The following is a 21034-nucleotide window of genomic DNA, read 5'->3' on the forward strand; positions in this document are numbered from 1 at the left end:
GTACAGTACAGGGAGGACTATACCTCTGCTCTAGGAAAGACTTTGGTCAAAGAATTAGATTTTTGAGGAGGGATGTGAAGGCAGAAACAGAAAGGTGGCTCAATAGGGATAGGCCAGAACGGGCTTCTCTTGCTCCAAACATGAGAAGTATCATGGCAGAAGGGATCAACGATGGAACAAGAGAAGGGAACAAGAAAAGCTGATAGGAAATGAACTTCCTTTGAGCAGAGACAGTAAGAAATGAAATGAATGTGGATGGACGAATGAAGACCGCTTTGAATTTGGTCTCAAACCAATTTAGCTGCCACGGCTTCCCTCAGCAAATTCTGAGAAGGTGCTGTCCGACTTGATAACACAGCAAGCGTGGCTAATTAAAAAGGAAGATTTATTGCAAAAATAAACAGAGTTCTCTGGATGGCTCTAACATGTCGTTAGTCTCATCAATCATGATGACCCTTCTAACTGCTTCCTGCGAGACCAGAAGCAGCTGAACTTTTCCCTCTGACATCTTTTGCCCTGCCTCCTATCCCATAACCCTCCCATTCGCCAAGACCTGGGACTAAGAGGGTGAGCTCCCGCCTCTTCCTCATACTCTGAGGGATTGTCCCCTCACTCTTTCCCACCTGCTTCCTTCTCTATTCACTGTCTCTTGCACTTCTCAAGAGTTTGGCTGGTCCTCCCTTATTCTCTTATCAACTGGCATTCCTAAGGGCAGGGGAGTTGGCACTAAACAGCCTCAGTCCAGTATACCTGAAGGAGCCTCTCCACCCCCATCATCCAGCCCGGACACTGAGGTCCAGCTCCAATGGCCTTCTGGTGGTTTCCTCGCTGTGAGAAGTGAGGTTGCAAGGAGCCAGGCAGAGGGCCTTCTCAGTAGTGGTGCCTGCCCTGTGGAACGCCCTCCCACCAGATGTCAAAGAGAAAAATAACTACCAAACTTTTAGAAGACATCTGAAGGCAGCCCTGTTTAGGGAAGCTTTTAATGTTTAATAGGTTATTGTATTTTAGTGTTTTGTTGGAAGCCACCCAGAGTGGCTGGGGAAACCCAGCCAGATGGGTGGGGTATAAATAATTTATTATTATTATTATTATTATTATTATTATTATTATTATTATTATTATCATTATCATCTTGCCTGGAAGTTAACCCTCCCTCTTCCTGGCGACTTCCTTCCCTGGGAGCTGGTTGCAACACTTCCCTGGGAGCTGGTTCATTCATGACAAGGTGCTGAGGATTCTTGGTTGGAAATCACAAGCTCCTTCAGAGAACTATGATTGCAGGTCAACTGATTGGAGAATTCATAACTGATGGATGGAGCACAGGATCTACATGCTGAAGATCCCAGGTTCAGTCCTAAGTATCTCAAGTAAAAGGATGTCAGGTGTCAGGGCTGGAAAAAGACCTTGGAAAGCCACTTCTGGACAAGAGTAGACCATACCGGACATGATGGATCAATAGTCCCAATACAATAAGATGGCTTCACAGGGAGCTATAATTGTTAAATAGGTCGGAAACCAATTAGTGTATGTATATAGGTGTGTGTGCAAGCCCATATGCCTTGAGGGTAGAATGAGAGAAGAGGAAGTTTGGATTCAAGTGACTCACACACGCCTCATATATGTGGGCCAAACCTTTCTCCCCGCAACAGCTACTGCCTGCTTCTAAGTGCTGGAATCTTTAAGTGACAAATCCATCCCTGATAGCATCGTCACGAGGTAGGCAAAAAAGAACATCAAAATCCACCCGTTGTCCAGGGAAGATAGTGGAAGGGCATTAAATGTTAGGTATAAGTGCTGTAACAGATATAGAATGATTTCATGCGACATTAAAAACTCCCTTAGGCTGTCATTCTGCATTTCCCTGGGAAGCACCCTGGTCCCAACTGGACCCTTCTGAACAGAAATGCACTACTTTTGTGTGTGAAAATGGGGTCCCAGAGTCTGAAACCATTTGCCTTATTGCATGCTGCATGTTCAGGGCCCTAATCTCTCAAAACCGACAGGCTGTGGTTGCAACGTAGATCCAAACCACTGCTGTGAATCACATGCATGTTGTTCTCCGTATGTTGATAAGAAGGCATCCATCTCTACAGCCCTTGTGCAAATGATACCACCAGGTCTTTTTTCCTAGCATGCCGCCACCAAGGGTCTTAGAATGCAGAAAGACCTCCTTTGTCGCTCTTCTTCACATGCTGTTGTTGCTGCTCCCACTATTACCCAGTAAAGAAGGGTGTTTTGGAGAGTTGGAGAGCTAGCAGGGCACATGGGTTTTGGAGAGTTGGAGAGCTAGCAGGGCACATGGTTTGAGGTGGAGTTCGGGGAGAGCTAGCTCTGAAAATACTCAAGGCTGCAATCTTAAATCCACTGACATGGGAGTTGATGTTGGCATCCATCTGTCTCGAGAGACAATGAAGCACATCTCCGGTGGTGAAATCAAACCACTGTATAAGCAGTACCAAACTGCCCTCCCATAGGAACAAGCCTGGCAGTGCCTATGGGGGTACTGGATTGCCCAGATAACAAGACAAATATCCCACGGCCTCGCTGATGTGGTCCAAAGGAAAGGAGAGCAATATGTTTGTCATCAGCTGGGCAGCAGAAGTTGCTGGAAGGAAGGTAGACAAGGCATCGTCCAACCACCTTAGGGACTCCAGATTTGTATAGGGTTTACTCCTTAGCTTTTCTCCTCCCAAAGCTGTCCCGCAAGGCAGCGGAAGTTCGGGATCAGAGTTCTCCTTCTGGGCTACTTCCTGGGCTGACGAGTCCCATCCGCCACTCACTTCCCTCTACAGGATGTGCAGAAACCAACTTCTCAACTGTTGGACCCAGTATTGGTCTTGTCTGCTCAATTCGCCAAAGCCTGTATTCACATGTAGGTAAAAGGTAAAGGATCCCTGGACAGTTAAGTCCAGTCAAAGGAGACTATGGTGTTGTGGCACTCATCTCGCTTTCAGGCCGAGGGAGCTGGCGTTTGTCCACAGACAGCTTTCCAGGTCATGTGGCCAGCATGAATAAACCGCTTCTGGAGCAACGGGACACCGTTACAGAAACCAGAATGCACAGAAACACTGTTTACCTTCCTGCCACAGTGGTACATATTTATCTACTTGCACTGGCATGCTTTCGAACTGCTAGGTTGTCAGGAGCTGGGACAGAGCAATCAGAGCTCACTCTATCCCGGGGGTTCGAACTGCCAACCATCTGATCAGCAAGCCCAAGAGTCTCAGTGGTTTAGAAGAAGAAGAAGAAGAAGAAGAGTTTGGATTTGATATCCCGCCTTTCACTCCCCTTCAGGAGTCTCAAAGCGGCTAACAACCTCCTTTCCCTTCCTCCCCCACAACAAACACTCTGTGAGGTGAGTGGGGCTGAGAGACTTCACAGAAGTGTGACTGGCCCAAGGTCACCCAGCAGCTGCATGTGGAGGAGCGGAGACACGAACCCGGTTCCCCAGATTATGTGACTGCCGCTCTTAACCACTACACCACACTGGCTCCACTAGACCACAGTGCCACCTGCATGGGAAGTTCCTGACTCACCAAGCATTTGAGACTCATCGGCTGCCCTCACCTGGTTTAGCTGGCCAGTTGAAGCCATTTCCCAGGATGTAGCTACTGTCACATGCTGACAGCTTCTAGGAACCACAGGTGAGAGATGAGTGCCGGGTGAGGACCAAAGGTGGACAAAAAGGAGCACAATGTGTCCCCTAACAGAGGTGTTAAAAAGGTAAAGGGACCCCTGACTATTAGGTCCAGACTCTTGCAGCGCTCATCTCGCTTTATTGGCCAAGGAAGCCAGTGTACAGCTTCCGGGTCATGTGGCCAGCATGACTAAGCCGCTTCTGGTGAACCAGAGCAGCGCACGGAAACGCCGTTTACCTTCCTGTCGGAGCGGTACCTATTTATCTACTTGCACTTTGACGTGCTTTCAAAATGCTAGATTGGCAGGAGCAGGGACCGAACAATGGGAGCTCACCCCGTCGCAGGGATTTGAACCGCCGAACTTCTGATTGGCAAGTCCTAGGCTCTGTGGTTTAACCCAGAGCGCCACCCACGTCCCTATAGCAGAGGTGTTACCGCTCCCCTAACATTCCATACACCCCGTTCAGTGAGACTTACTTCTGATTATAGCCAGGATTGCAGCCTCCAACTGTGTACACACTAAAATGTGCTTTCAGTGTGCTTTGAAGGTATATTGTGTATGAAAAGTCAGTCCACAGTGAGCAGGAGTATCCTCTCCCCCCTCCAGTAATCCCAGCTCATTATCAGCTTTCCACAAGTTTCTCAGGCCATTTAGCTCATTGCAGTTGAGAGACCATCCTCTTGAACTTTCCATCCCCGTGTCAGACTGCCTGTGAACAAGGATTAATCTTTCTTAATCCACTTTGCCTGCCCCGTTCCTGCCCTCTTTTTTGTTTCAAATGTCTACATCTCCAGCTTCCCTGAGCAAGCATGGATTCAATTAAGTCTCGAAACTGTTGCTCTGAGATTTGCAACCACAGTCCCAGAGGACACCCAGTGCAGTCCTGGAAAAGCCAAAGGCTGTGCCAGACCAATAACAGCAAAAGTCTCCTGGAGAGAGGAGCCTTTTCTTTCAACATCAAAGGGCAGCTGCCAGAAAAGGGAAAACGCAACACAACATCCCCTTTCATTTTGTGCCAAAGTGCAGAGAGAGAAACGACCAGCGAGAGAAGCAGAGACAAACTGAAACCCTTATCCTAAGTGCAGAAATTTCAGCAGTACCTTTTAAACAGGTGTGCATTGCTTCCACCTCCTCACTGACATGGTGCAACAAACATTGATGTGAACAAAATGTGTGCCTATACCTTGTCTGTTATCTGAGGACCCAAGCTTGCGCATGGAACAAAATGAATAGCAAATCCTCCATCGATTTTTCGCAAAGCAAGAATGCAGACTAAGCAGACCTTTTCAGCTGGCTTGAAATGGATTTAAGTATTTTGCTTGTGTTCTGCAAGAAGACCTGGGAGAGTAAAATCTACAGCTATGTGTAATCAACCTTGTGAAAATGGGACGTCTAAGGTAAATTGTGAAAATATCCCCCTCCTTAAAAAAATAAAATAGGTTGGTGTGTGCAATGACACGAGCTCAGGCATAGGCAAACTCCAGCCCTCCAGATGTTTGGGACTACAATTCCCATCATCCATAGCTAACAGGACTGGTGGTCAGGGATGATGGGAATTGTAGTCCCAAACATCTGGAGGGCCAGAGTTTGCCTATGCCTGCACTAGCTATCATAGTGCCACTCAGAGCTTTGGCTTGCTCATGTACCAAAATGCAGGCTTGCAAATAGTTACCCAGCTAGTCAACGTAAGTGAGAATGGCCTTCAGACAATAAGGCAGGGTTTTAAAAAATAGGAAGGCAATTGAGTCTTCCCCCTTTTGTCCTGCAGTGTGTTACAAATAACTAACATGTGTTGCCCAATTTAAAATAAAATAAAATTGTGGTGAACTTATCCACATAATGTGAATGTACCGTTTCCTTTTATATAAAGCAAGTGGGCACAATCTAGTCAAAATTCACTTTTAAGCACCATTGATTTAAATGGAAGTGTTAAAACGTGTGCTTAAGAATCACCTGTGGATATACAAATTGCATTTAAAAGTGCTTAAATTTGGCTGGATTGCTCTCTCTCTATATATATAACTGCACATTTAGATACTTATTATATAATGAAAGCTTTTAGGCTTTAATCTCATGCTTGCTTGGGAGTCATCTGCAATTTACTGGAGCCGACTTTCAAATAAGCATGTATTTGGGCTGCAGATTTTATCCTAGAAGGAAATATGCACATACACAAGCATCAGGACTCAAGCATGTCATCCACTTGCCCACAGGAGGATGTGGGCATTTGTTCTGGTTGTCCAGTCTGCAGGGCACACCATGTCCTGCCATATACAGATGTGCATTTAATCTTACCAGCCTGCAATTCCATATGTTAAAATATAACGATGACCTGTTACTGGCATGACCGGCCTAGATAGTCACAACCTGCTATTGCCTTCAAGTTGGTAAAGAACAACAGCAACAGGTTTGATGGAAAAATCCAGGAACCAAGAATCTAGAGTTGTGATTGGCCCAAGTGGGCCCGTTAGGCGTAAGTTTGCCTCAGGCGAACCAATGTTACACATTTTATTACTCATGGATGATAAGGCTTTGCAACTTGAACAATGATTCATATTCCCAATCAAGCTGTACGCTGAAATGCATAAAAACCATCACTGTCGCAGAGCAATTGGGGATTCAGTCCACAGTTCCAGAAAGGAGCCGGTGGGCTGGTTTCATTTACTGTGATGCTATTGTTAATCTGGACTTCACACAGGGATTAGGACCCAGATGATGCCAGCCTTTACTACAGACTGGCGGGTAGGCTCAGAGCTACCTCATTCTGAGGTCACAAAGGAAACTTGGAGTAGCCAAGAGTATTTTCCTTTCTTCCTCCATCCTCCTTTAGAGGCCTTGCTAAAGCGGGAAGGGACATCACACCACAATTTCTAGCATACAGTGGTACCTCTGGTTACGAACTTAATTTGTTCCGGAGGTCTGTTCTTAACCCGAAGCTGTTCTTAACCTGAGGTACCACTTTAGCTAATGGGGCCTCCCGCTGCTGCCGCCGCACCACCACCACACATTTTTTGTTCTCATCCTGAGGTGAAGTTCTTAACCCGAGGTACTACTTCCAGGTTAGCGGAGTCTGTAACCCGAAGTGTTTGTAACCCAAGGTGTTTGTAACCCAAGGTACCACTGTATTCCACACAAAGGTGGGGGTCTAGGGGGAGAAGGTGTGGAATGCATCATCACTGAAGCAGTCAAGTACAACATTTTCCTGTTGCCTAGAGTGGACACACAGGGGAATGTGGCTCCAGAGAGGTAAGACTTCCTGTCATACCTGCTCTGGAGCACCCTCCCCTTGTGTGTGGACAGGTAGATGGGTGTAACACTAGCAGAGCCTGGAAAATGGCTAGCCATGCAGCCATCTTCCCTTTTTTCCATTCTCACTTTTCGGACTCCACTTCTGGCTCTTAGCCAGCATCACATGGCACATCCTTACAGAGGATGGAAGCCACAAGGCAGAAAGTCTGAGACGTAGCCCTCTGTCTTTGAGCTCTTGCTCTCCTACTTTTAAGGCTCGCCGGGTTCTGGGAGATGAAGGGTCTGGGATGCTGTGCTGATCCCGGGGGGAAGGTTACCGTAGGCGTAGTCAAAGTCCGGTCCTGGGTCACTAGCCTGGAAACAGTCCACAAGGAGCGGGGCGAGGTCCAAAACAGGAAGCCGGGCGGGGACAGGAGCACTGGAGAGTCAGGTCTGGGTCCGGACAGGAACAGGTACTCAACAACGACGTTGCTCCCACAACCTGGGATCGGGCCGCCTGGCCTTTATCTGTTCTGAGTCCAGGGGCGGTCCCGGCCCCCAGGAGACCCGCCTCTCCTGGCCTTAAGGCGAGCACTCCTCCTGGGAGCAACCAGTTCCCTTCGCCTCTCTGCCCTGAGTCTCTGCAGTTCAGGAGAGGCTAAAGGGTTACTGGGCCCAGGGGGAGACTCACCTGCAGGCACTGAGTCCTCAACCACCTCTGGAGCCAGAGTGGAATCACCTGGTGTCTGCTCCTGAGGATCCGACACAGGTGCAGGCGCTTCGGAATCAAGGCCCTGCCCCAGTTCAGCCGGCCCTGGAGGCGGGGACTCCTGTGCAGGCTGGGATTCCTCTGGTTCAGCCTCTGAATCGGAATCCCAGGCCATCACAGATGCTTTTGATAGACGACGTGTCAGCCGAGTGTTGTTCTGGCTCTCTCATGATTTCCCAGCTTTTCCCCTCATCCGCCTCTGAGCTGCGACCTCCCTCAGACCCCTGTTGTAAATCTATGCTGTCTTCCTCTTCCTCCTCCCTGGAAAGGTCAGGATGGAGAGGCGATTTCCACCATTCCTCCTCTGCCCAGTCCCTGACACTTGCGTTCCTCTAGCCAGGATATGTCAGCACTCTGTGCATCTGAATGGTGAGAGCCCTTCTCACTGTTTATTGGTTTATTTAATGACTAGCACTCCAGAATCCTAATCCTGTGGATAAATAGGAAATTAGAAGAGGAACCATGCCCTTGTCTGAGCTGTGGCAACCCTGGTCATTGTGATGGAATTGTGCCCGAAGTTAATGACTCAGTACCATTGTCTTTGACTGCCATTTCTCTCTCCTCTGATCTAGGTCACAAACAAGACATCTCCCCACCAACCACCAATCCTCTACCCAGAAACCTGGGCAACTTTCGTACACAAGCCGCACAAATGAAAGTATCAGGAATCCATTCTGGATATTTCACATATTCAATTTTCTTTTGTGAAAGAAGAAAACATGGGGTTTTTTTGTGTAAATTATTCCAGAATGCTAGCTGATTTCTCTCTCCTGCAACTTTTGCTTTTCCCAAACAAGAGGGTTTATTAATTGTGCATATAACATTCCACCATTCTGCTTGGTCTCTTTTCCACAACCTTGGATCTGCTCTAAGCGCCTTTGGGTACAAATCTGGCCTCTATTCTGTCTTTCTGCCTGAGCATGCATTTTAATTAGAATAACTTCTGCTCTCTCCGTGCTTGTTAGCATTCTCTTTTGGAAAGCAGGTGTCACTTGTTCTCTCTTTATGTATATCCCCTGACTCATGCCAAAGAGACAATGCTTCCAACAACCACCTTGCCTGGAACTGATCATCACTTTCATCACAAATGTATCTCTCTCTAGCTTAGGGGTTAGCAACTGGCAGCTCCTGGGCTGAATCTTGCCCCTGTGCTTGACCCCCACACTCTGTTGTCAACCCTCAAGTGAGCCAAGGATGTGGAAGCATGCAGTGTTAGAAAATGGGCTCCTGACCTGCCAGCCCCTCAGCCTCCCTCATCACAACCTCTAGTATTTTGTGTTTTTTTGGAATGTATTTTTATTAAAGATTTCTTGGTTTACAAAAGTATGTGCAATGTCTCTTTTTCAAGTTAGATTTTTTACAGATCAGTTTCATTTGTTGAGACATTAGTGTTACATTAGGAAGAAAAGGGGGGAAGAGGTGGAGGGAGAATGGTGAGTGGGAGTGGGGTCAGGCAGCGGTGTTTCTATTTTACTTAATGTATATTTTGTGACAGCGTCATTTGTGCAGCGTCATTCTCTTTGCTATTCACTTGTGTTCCTTTAGTGTTGAGAACGGTTGGGGGTTGGCCTAGGGTGTGGTTGTTCGTTTCTGATTGGCTGTGGTGAACTTTGTTTTCATGTGTGAGTGGGGTGGATGGATGTTTTGGATCAGGTTAGCCATATTGATTCGTATGCTGTTGGCAGACTCTTGTCGTTGTCTTGTTGGGCTGTGTATGTGATAAAGGGAAGCCATCCCGGGGTGAAGGTGTCTTCTTCTATTTGTCCCCGTGTCAGTTTCAGTTTATTGGTCAGTTTTTCTAATAAGGCTGTTTCCCATACTCTTTGACACCATTGGTCCATGCTTACTCCTGACAGGTCTCTCCAGTGTCTGGTTATGTTGTTTCTGGTCGCTGAGAGTGGTTGGGTTATGAGTTCTTTGTGATGTGAGTGGGCACTATTGTCTTGGAAGATGTTTAGTAGGGCCAGTTCTGGGGTTATTTCTAATACTTGCTTAGTTATTTTGCATATTTCTGTTGTCCAGAATTGTTGGATTTGGGGGTATTCCCACCACATGTGGAAGTATGTGCCTGCAGAGGTGCACCCTCTCCAGCGTTTTGGTGAGGTTCCTGGGCGTATTAGTGCTAATTACCACCTGTAGGTGAGTTTTAGAGTGAGTTCTTTCCTTTTCATTGATATGGATTTAAAGGGGGGTTTAGACCACATTCTGGTCCACTGAGTGGGGTTAATCTCATAGCCTATGTCATCCTCCCATTGTTTTTTGATTACATCTAGGGGGTTCATGGGGTTTTGGAGTAGTATTTTGTATACTGCAGATGACAACCTCTAGATGTTGACAACAACCTCTAGTTGCTGACCAAGGCTCCCCTGAGTTTGCATGCGAATATGTCCTGCTTCTTTTTTCTTTTAAAAAACATTCCATTTCTCAAACATTTGCTTTTTTATGTGAGCAATTATCCAAGTCTGTATAACAGCCATTGGCCTAACCCGCTTGCAAACTTTTTGACAAAGGAATTGGAATTCAATGTTGCACTATGATCACAGAATCGTAGAATTGGTAGGGACCTTGAGAGTCATCTAGCCCAACCCCCGGCAATGCAGGAATCTCAGCTAAAATATCCATGATAGATGGCCATCCAACCTCTGCTTAAAAATTTCCAAGAAAGGAGAGTCCACTACCTCCCAAGGGAGTCTGTTCCACTGTCAAACAGCATCATCTCTGGAAGCATTTCAGCTTGCCAGAGAGTCATTCCACGTCAGTTTAACACAGACATGTCACCCACCGTCTTGGATTTTGATGAAACTTGGTGTATATCCTTCCCTTATGGTTGCAAGAAACCCCCTTAAATTTCCCCCCTCTATCTCAAACGGTTTTAATTTTATAGCACTTCAAAGTTTCATGAAATCTGCATTTCTGTCCCTCTTGAGATCCTCGGCCTTGTGTACATTTTTTTTGCCTCCATAGCCAATGATCAGATCTCTTTGAAATTTTACACAGAGCTCAGTAACATGATAAGGATTTCAGGAAAAAATACACCAGCACTCAAAAGATTTTATAAATGCCTAAAAAAAAATATAAATGTAGTTTTTTGATGCAAAAACTAGGTTTAGAAAACCTCAATTTTCAGTGTGTGGGCATGATGGAATCAAAAGGTTTTGATGGTGGAAATTATTGCAAAGACATGTGCTTTCTTGACAAAGAATGAAATTTATGGGGGGGTTTATGTCTTGTAACAAAATTGTACATTTTTGGGACATTGTGGGGGGGGGGGAATGGTTACTGGGTACAACTTTCCTACAATCCATAGCTGTGATAGAAAGAATTAATGAAACCTTTGTTTTTACATTGATTTGATGTGGAATGACCCCAGAGAGAACAATCACTCCCTCATCTTTGCCTTCCACACACTCTTCTGGAGTTCTCTGCACTTCCCCAGAGCCAATTGCAAGGGTAGGGGGTGGGGATGGTGAAAGTCCCATTGCTAGGGCTGCTATAAGTCCGTGTTTTGCTCTGAGAATCGCTCAGCCAAATGGCGTCCAGGTGGATTTTTTTGTTCCGCCAAAAAAGCTCAACAACTAAGTGCACATTTTCACTTTGGGGAATATGGCAACCCTACCCATTGCATAAGCTGATGAGGCTCCCTCCTTCCCCCATTATTGAAATGGAATGATCTGCGATCTACAGTAGCTACTAGACTGCAATGTGTTTCAAGGTGACAGTACACTTCTGAGTGTACATGCATAGAATGGCACTTTTCTTTATTTAATGAGATTTCATGGTTTCACTGGCAGATACTGTGGAATTTAGAAAGTGTACTAGATGCATGTGCGGGCCAGGATTTTGGTGACAATGAAAACAACGTGGTTATGATATCAAATAAAATGCATTTTCTAGGCTATAGGAAAAGGCAAATTCTGAAGCAAATGTTTCTAAAATCTTTGGGTGGGGAGTGACACAAGACTCTCTCACAGAGGTCAGCAACCTAAGGCCCATGGGCTGGAAGCAGCCCATGAGGATCACTTAACCAGCCCACGAGCCGCTCCTGAACTGAGCTACCCACTCAGCGAGTCCCCGCACACTGTGCTAAACCAACGCAGCGTGGTGCAGGGACTTTCTTCCGCGGCTCCAGAAATCGCTTCTGCGCATGTCTGCCGTGCCGGAAATTGCTTCTGTGCATGCCCAGACTTCAAAAATCGCTTCTGTGCAGGTGTGATTTTTGACGTCTGGGCATTCGCAGAAGTGATTTCCGGTGCCGCAGACATGCACAGATGCAATTTCCGGCGTCACGCTGCGCTGGTCCGGCCCACAGAGGATCTCCGCAGGAGTGATCTGGCCCATGCCCGGTAAGCCTTGCCAACCCCTGCTCTCTCGCTACTAAGACCAGCTCTGACTTCAGGTAAACGGGCCAACTGTTCCTCAGGCTACTGGTCTTGGGGTGCATTGTGTGAAAGACGTGCAAACCCCCTCTGGAAAAACTTAACCAAGCTGAGTTAAATTGTTTCAGATTTTCTCTAAAATTCCCATAGACGTTTCACCGAAACCGGATCCTTCAGTTTTGTATAAAACAGTCATTTCAATGGCACCAAATAGACCATTCATTGGCAGCCAGGCAAGGGGCTGTTTCAAATGAAATGACTAGCTGGTGCATTTTTATTCCACAGTGCTCAGCCAATCGCTCTTGCAGCGATTTACAGTAACATGATTCAGTCTGCACGAGGACCATCAGACTCTGCGTGCATTTATTTACTTGGTCTGCTGAAGCCTTATGTGAGCGGCACCAGATTGCAGAGAGATGCCATTGCAGCAGAATAGCTCATTTGTCGATCAGAAACATGTAACCCCAGTGAAATGCTGAAATGCTGGTCTAGAGTTCAAGGAGTAGCACAGCCCTTTACTCTCTTGCCTTCCCCATCTTGCCAGTGGGCTGTTCTGAAAGTATGATTTGAGTTAAATTGTAATGGGAAGCCACTCCCCCACCCCTTGGAGATTCCCAGACTGAAAGCTCTCGTCATCATCTACCCATTTCTATCATTTTTTGCTTAATGCACTTAAACCAATTTTAAATTTATTTTAATTCCAAAATAAATTGATTACCACAGCTGTGAAAATAAAAACTCATTTGTCATGCTCCAATACATTTCCATGACCTTTTCAAATACCTTGATTCCCACCACTGCCCAATGATTTTTTAAAAAAACATGCAAACAAATACAACTGTGATGTTTCTCCACCCATAACCGGTAATTTCCATTTGAACTGACGTGTTCCATTTTTATTTTGCCAAGTGTAAAACTGATTATCTCCCCCACCCCCAGACTGACATTTTCCCTAGATAAAACAGAATACCTGTTCACTTGAGGTCAGCCATTGAAACCTCTAAACATTTGTTGCATATAAATGTTGTTTGATAGATGAATGACGTGCAGAAAGCAGCAAAACACACTTTAAAAAAAAATCAAACTGCAACGTTGCTGCCTCCCTGTTCATTTTTCACTTAGCTTATACTGACAATGACTTTTTTATATATAAAAAAACACCATTTCTTTCTTGACTTGTAACAAGAACACAAACTGGATCGTGCTACACTGATGCCAACCGCACTCTCAGAGTCCATCCTCGCTTTGACTCCATGGGGACTTTATGTGAAGAACAGGACTGGGTCTGTGCAGAAACCTTTCATGTCACTAAGGACCCTGAAGAGCATGCTGTCACATTCAAGATGCCCGAATTCCCCCTCAAAACCCTTTGCCTGTCTCCCTCAGACACACACACACCCCTCATGTTGTGCTTGGACCCCTAGCCCAACCCCAGACTCACCCCAACCCCTTAGGAGGAGAGGTAGCACCAGGCCTGGCAAGAACGCATTCTGTGGAGGAGTGCTTGCCTGGCAAGTAATTGGAAATATATTATTTTTATTCCAAATGCCACCAAACCTTTATTAAAACATACTGCTATTTTGATAAGCCACTGTTGTCCAGGCTGCATTTTTCATTTGAAATTGTGTTGATCAGAATTTGTTGTCCTGCATAATTGTTGTCAGCGGCCCTGAGGTTGCTTTTTTTTTTAAAAAAAAAGGAATTGCATTGAAAAATAAACAGATAAAATAGAAGCAAATGAATGAATTCATTTCTTGATATTCATTTCCCTCGCAGCTTTGAACTGAATGCATCAAATAACTTTAGTCTCCAGAGAGAGTAGTCCAATCTCTCAATCTCTCAGAGACAAAACACTAATAATTATTCTCTACAGTAACCTTGCTGGGGCGCAAATGGTTGGTATTTGTAGTTATTTACAGCAGCACAGGCCACAGGAACCAAGAAACAAGGGCTTTGTTTTCCAGCAGAAAGGGGAAGGCACCAATCTGAGCACTTAGCTGCTCTGCTACTTCCCGACTGGGGGAGCACAGCCACCACGCCTGCAGTTCGGCACCATCATTAAGAACTATGTTCTTTCTTGCTGCCTACCTAACCCAAGGGATTCTGCCAAGCCTTTAAGCAGTTACATGATCAGATTCCTATAGGAGTTGTATTGCATACTTATAATGGAATTATTTCACTTCAATACACATACTACCGCAGTTCATGGCAGGGGGGAGGAAGAGATGTGAAGGGACAGGAAGAGTCTGATGGGGGTTGCTGAGAAGCCTTATTTTAGATAATTACCGAATGTGTCTGCCCTCAGAAGACTTGCTTTGTCAGGAGCCTAATCGCTGTTTCTAACTTGTATACCTTGCTAGTTCCCCCATGGCTGATGTTATGACAGCCCCTGCATGGCCGTACAGATCATGCCATATGGCTAAGTCACAAAAGGGGGGGGGGGTGAGCCTACCCAAATGCAGGTGTTCATCCGATTCTATTTTTATTCATCTTCAGCAGCAGCAACAAACCTAAAAGAACATCGGAACAGTGTCTTGCAGCTGAATATAGTTGTGGAGATTGACAGTGGTTTTCTAACTGACCTGATGTCATGAAACTGCCCTGCAAGTTAAGAGGAGGTGACCAGGGCGCACCCAGGTTGCCAACAGAGAAGATGTGGCTTAGGAGGCACCACACAGACCTGATGATCCAGCAGCACACATCTGGAGAAGAGTTAACCAGGGAGCACAACCACACAGAAATCAAGGGTCCAGCTGGAGCTCCCCCAGCAGTCAGCCCCACCACCTGCCATGACCCTACATTTACTCAGTCCTTCTTGCCTGAGCACCTGCAAAGAAACCAACAGAGCACTGAATGAGTGCCATGTTCTAAGCTAGATGGCAGGAGTCCAGTCCCCAGCTTGAGTGAGCGTAGTTAATTAAAAAGGGTGATTTATTGTCAAAAGAAACAGATAGCTCTGGACGGTGTTAACACAGCCTCCACCATCATCAGTCAATATGACCCTTCTGAAGATTGCTTCCGGCGTGACCAGAAGCAACTGAACTTTCGCTTCATACGCCTTTTGTTTTGCTTCCTATCTTGCAGCACTCCCATTCGCCGAGACCTCGGGCCGAGTGGGTTTGCTCCCTCCTCTTCCCCATTCTCTGAGAGGTTGTCTCTTAACTCTTTCCCCCCTGTTTGTGCTTCTGGTGAGCTTTGACTGCGTTCTAGCTTGCTCCCCGCCATTCCCTTATCAGCCGACATTCCAAGGGGCGGGGGAATTGGCACTAGTCAATGCTCATCCTGCGTGGCAGTTAACCCTCCCTGTTCTTGGCTGCTTTCTTCAGTTGGCAACAATCTTTGCCTGGGAGCTGGCTCATTCATGACACTAGAGCATATACAATTTAAAGAGGTGAACCTTACTAAAGGGAGACAAGGGTCACTTCATACATCAGAGCCAGCTCACCGTGGCTCTGGAAGTTGTCAAAGCACACTGTCAGTCGAAGATCTGGCAAACGTTCTGGAACTTATATCCTGCAAATGTTTCCCTTGAGGTTTTCTTTCTGCACAACCATCCCATTTTTATCCAGCTAAAATTTCCATTGCCTGAAACTTTCTCCCTGTCCTGTCCAACTCTGATCTGGCCCACAGGCCCCCCAAAACACAACAGATGTAAGAGGTTCGACAGAAGCATACCATCCCATGATGTATATAGTATTTCACTTTTCCCTCTGTTGCCTCTGGTGCAACAGGTTTTGGGAGGTTTTTTCAAATCCAAAAGCACGTGAAATTTACCAGAATTAAAAGTAAGAGAAATGTACGCATCATGGGTTGCGATCCTTTCCTCAAGAAAGAAAAAGAAGAATCCTTAACTTTCCTAAAAAGAAAAAGTTATTAGTTTGCGAAACAAAACAAAAAAAAAGAGGAAAGTTACCCTGCCCACTCACACATACAAAGAGACAGCAAGAAGAAAACAAATACATTATTCCATTTTTCAAGTTTTTTCACCTAGCAATCTGGAGGTACTTCTTATTCACTGTAGGCAACCACGCACTGAGTCTATGCAAGCCTGCTGTCCACACTGACATCACTTGGGAAAAGGAGGCAGGTGTGGTTTAACATGATGCTACTGTACCAAAAACTAGGGGAGTCACAGGCAGGAAAACACTGCAGCTTCAGCTCACTTGTTAAAATAATGCCTGAGGATGTACGAAACCCCCACAACTCATTTGTTCACTAAATTGAAACCCCACAGGTCTACTACCCTTAGTATCGCAAGATTGCCATGACAGTGCTTGGACTAAAACGGTCAACCAAAAGCTTTACTTTTCTGGTTTATTACCACAACAGTTATTAACAGTGGGCTTCAGTAAAGCAAACAATTTAATTAGTCAGTGCCTATATGATATCAAGTGACAGAACAATTTGGCCACAATAAGGAAATGTTGTCCATAGTTATGATTATTTTCCACCTAGTCATTTTGACACTTTGGCACTCTATTTGCAAAATTTAACAATTCCCAAATAGTGACGAGCTTTCACTTTTGCAAGATTGAGTATGCTGTACGTACTTGAGGGTCGATTTCAAAAAATTCCACTGGAAAAATGGTTATGTCCCTGTGGTGGTGGCAGTATTGAGTCAGTGGCTCATGTGCTTCTGGCTTGCAATCTTTATAAAGATTTGAGGAGTGGGGCTATTACCCCTCTACTATTGTCCATGTCGGCTGACTCAACCATTGCTACTGTGTCCTTTCTTTTAGCAGATCAAGATGATCAGGTGACAGCAAAAACTGCAAGGTTTTTAGTGGGGGCAATTAGAATAAGATCTATTATTGGATTATTGGTGTAAACCTCCAAAATGAACTTTGTATAGTTGAGTTTTTACCTCTATCTTCAGTACGTTTTATTTTATTTTATTGTTATGGCTAGTGGCTGATGCAAATAAAGATTCTTCTGATTCTGATTCTCACTCGCAGTGGGCATATGCTAAACAAGGTGAACTGGGCAAGACCTACACTATATAGGAAAAGAAGTGAAAACACCGTAATAATGGCAAACCAAAGACATCATAATGTAGATTAAGTGGAAGATCTAATTTATCTTCAGAGTCGTTCCTTGTAGGTTTTACTCACATTGTACAGCACTGTAGTCCACCCTTCCATGGTGATGCACTGGAAGACAGTCAACACAGCAAAGAGGATGTTGTCAAACTGAGTGATCCCGTCGTTGGGACCAATCCACTCTCTGCACTCATAACCTGCAGGGCATCCCTGCACCCCGCAGGGATGAGGCGGGTCCAACTCTTGCAATTCACCTGAAATCACACACAGGTTAAACCAATAGGACACAGGTGAATCAATGGAAAGCAAAAGGAATGTCCCCAAGAGCAGGGGAGATCCACAGTATTGTATAACCTTTATTGCAACCAACCCTAATGAATGAATGAATTTTATTATTACGGTCACAGACCAGTTCCGGCTCACTTACAATATCAGGAAAATCATAAAACACAAGAGGAATACATTGAATTGCAATTGGGTATAACAGAGACAATACAGATACAGCAGCAGTTAAAAATATATATTAAATCTTGATCACTCTAAAATTGTCATTTAAAAGCTTAATCATTTTGGTAGCACAACTTGTTCCCTAAGTTTTATGGCAGTTGCACAGAATTTGGCCACCCTTAGCGTGATCTCTAGATCCTTGTCCTCTACCAGGAGTTTTCGACATTGAAGTTCGGACCCATTTGGAGATTTTTGTATAACAGAAGTGATAAATACAGAGCATATATCCCCATAGAAACGGCAGTGTAACAAGACATGAGAGACAGTTTCTACCTCCATCAAGCTGCAGGGACAGACTCGTTCCACGTATGGTTTACCCTCGAATCTGCCCTGCAATAAGGCAGATGGCAGCACGTTGAATCTAGCAAGGGTATTTGGGTATTTGTAATTTTGACAAATAATTTGCTGGGGTAAATCCTCTCCCATTATCTTTTATTGGTGGGTGTTTATTCATCTCGCTCACATGGCATTGCAGTTCCACATCCAACCCAAATGTTAGAGTGCTGTGGGCAAGCTTCTCCAGAACTCTTCATTCCGTCAAGATACAGAATAAAACAACAAAAAGGAGGGGCCATCACACACACACACACACACACACACACACACACACACACACATCCTACACCTCTTGTTTCATTGGACAACTGATGAAAAGTTATAGGGAATTCAAAAAAACTTGCTCACAGCTCTGTGACCTTTGGTTTGCCCCATAAAAATGTTGTGGCGTTGTAGCTTTCCTGCAGCAAGAATTTCCATGGGAGCACAGTGCATCTCTGTGTGGTTAGCACACATGGATACACACTGCATCCTCTCTCTGTAGGAGGCTGGGCCTCCCCAGCACCAGAATTTGGCTCTCATTGTGCATTATCCCCAATTGTAATGCACCCAGGAGGACTCTGGGGGTGGGTGGGTTAAAACTGCCCAATTGCTCCTAGAGACTTCCAGTTCCTTATGGGAGGGACTAAGTATTGACCCTCCTCACATGGTCTCACCATTGTGTTCCAGTTACTTTCCCCAAAGAACTCAGTGGGTGCAAATGAGAGCTGAGCCAACAACTATCCAACTAGCTTCACCCAACATCTCCTTGGGTTCAGGTTCTTTGCCACATTTGAGCAGGGCACTAGAGTGTTGCAAATTCTATATTACACACAAACACCTTGCTCAAAATGTGGGGGATTCTGCAAAGTAAGTGATTTATGCTTCTGAATCTATGCATTTAAAATATCCATTCTCATAACCCCCTTGCCTTAGAAACCCAAAACCTTATAACCACAGCTGCCATCTGGCAGTGATTTGGTTTTCAACAGTATTCTGGTTTCCACTGGGTGGTGCTGGGTGGGGAGATGTTTCAACAACTCAGGATCTTTACATTTCTCCCCTCCCCTTTCATCACAAAATGATTCAGTTAGTGTTTATGTCCTGAAGTTAACCGGGCTGCCTTGCAAACATCCATGCACCTCGCTGCAGAACACCCACAACTCCCACAGCAAAATCCTCTCCTGTGTAGTCATTTTTGGTCTTGGGAAATCTGGCATAAAACTCCAAACTGTGTGTGCATGCATATGTTTTAGGGTGAGGTCAACAAAGAGTAAGGATATTTCCGTGAGGATTTCAATTTGATGAACTTGTATTTGGTTTTGCTCCAATTATCTTCCACTTGGACTACTGCAATGCGCTCTGCGTGGGGCTACCTTTGATGGTGACCCAGAAACTTCAACTAACACAGAATGTAGCAGTGAGACTGGAGTCTGGGAGCGGCCACTTAGACCACATAACACCGGTCTTGAAAGACCTACATTGGCTCCCAGTAAGTTTCCGAGCACAATTCAAAGTGTTGGTGCTGACCTTTAAAGCCCTAAATGGCCTCGGTCCAGTATACCTGAAGGAGCGTCTCCACCCCCATCATTCAGCTGAGGTCCAGCTATGAGGGCCTTCTGGCAGTTCCCTCACTGTGAAAAGTGAGGTTACAGGGAACCAGGCAGAGGACCTTTTCAGCAGTGGCTGAACACCCTCCCATCAGATGTCAAGGAAATAAACAACTATCTGACTTTTAGTAGACATTTGAAGGCAGCCCTGTTTAGGGAAGTTTTAAATGTTTAATCTTTTATCGTATATTTAATATTCTGTTGGGAGCCGTCCAGAGTGGCTAGGGAAACCCAGCCAGATGGGCGGGGTATAAATAATAAGTTATTATTTTTATTATTATTGCTGGGAATTTTTCTATTGTTATCTTCCTTGAGCCTTTTAGGGTGAGAGGTCTGGGGAAGGGGCACCAGCTCCTGGGGGCCAAGCCCTTTTGCCCCCCGGCAACATTTTTGGGGTTGGGGCCACTTCCCCCCCCAATGTCCAAAAAGCACAGAGGCAAGCATGGTGCAACTCCAGTGGCCAACTCCTTCACCTCCTCCTCCTGTTGTGGTAGGAAAGGAAAATCAAAGCAGCCTCCCACCAGCAGCGGCACCAAGATGCAACAGAGGAGGAGCCACATCCCATGGGGCAAATCGGTGCCATGGTGGCCACCCTGGAAGCCCCTGATGGCAGTGGCGTAGCATGGGTTGTCAGCACCCGGGGCAAGGCAAGTAATTTGCGCCCCCTAACCCATGGATTTGCGCCCCCTAACCCTAACCCCCAGATGTTGCGCCCGGTGCGGCCGGCCCCCCTGCACCCCCCACGCTACGCCACTGCCTGATGGTTTCCTATGTTTGCCATGGCAGCACTTGAGAAGTCAAAGGCTAGAACTAAGCTGGAAAAGGAGAGGGGATATGGGACGTTCCTTACCTGAATTGTTTACGTAGCAAGCCCGGTGAAGCTTTCCGCTGTAGAACTCCAGGCCAATGATTGCAAACATCAGGATGGCGAAGAAGAGGAGGAGACCGATCTGCAGGAGAGGCACCATGGCCTTCATGATGGATTTGAGCACAATCTGTAAACCTTGATGAAGAGAAAGGGGGGGAATGCAATTAAAAATAGAAGTACCATTGGCAGATGTGGTCGGGACAATTTTCCTCTCCTACAAGTAGGAGATTTGGAGGGAGGGAGGGAAGGAAGGAGAAGGAGAAGGAGAAGAGGGAAGAAGAGCCATTACAATATGAAGAAGTCAATATAAGGCTTATCTACACTTCTCCTTTGCCCTGCACTTCCTAGGCATAGTTCCATGCTTTAAAACTCCATGTCTTTTGCCCCAGAGCTTTCCCCAAGTTCAGGTTTTCTGTGTATTGCCATTTGCTTCAATCCAGCTTTAAAGAGTGTGGGATTTTTTTTTGCTGGAAAAGCTCCGGAGCAAAAATAAAGGGTGCTCAGGGACAGAGCTTTAAAGTGCAGATGGAGAGAGCTTTAAAGTGCAGACCTTGCCCAGAAAGAGCAGTGGAAAAGGTAAGTGTGGATAAGCCCAAAGACTGAAGTGGTTATAAAAAATCTTATCTGAAAAGCTGGCTACCACAGTGCTAAAGCCCGAAGGAAGCAAAGTAAAGTAGGTGCTG

General features: G+C 45.7%; 1 protein-coding gene across 1 annotated transcript in view; it reads right to left on the reverse strand.

Annotated features, from left to right (window-relative positions):
• Positions 1-21034, reverse strand: part of CACNA1E (calcium voltage-gated channel subunit alpha1 E) — a 360381-nt gene that overhangs the window by 206867 nt on the left and 132480 nt on the right. The window contains exons 6-7 of the mRNA XM_083745793.1: positions 20334-20486; positions 17124-17305 (exon numbers count right to left, since the gene is read on the reverse strand). Coding sequence (XP_083601919.1) covers positions 17124-17305; positions 20334-20486 — 335 coding nt within the window. The remainder of the gene's footprint in view (positions 1-17123; positions 17306-20333; positions 20487-21034) is intronic.

This window comes from Podarcis gaigeae (assembly GCF_964106915.1).
Source record: "Podarcis gaigeae genome assembly, chromosome: 6".
In the NCBI taxonomy this organism is placed as follows: domain Eukaryota; kingdom Metazoa; phylum Chordata; class Lepidosauria; order Squamata; family Lacertidae; genus Podarcis; species Podarcis gaigeae.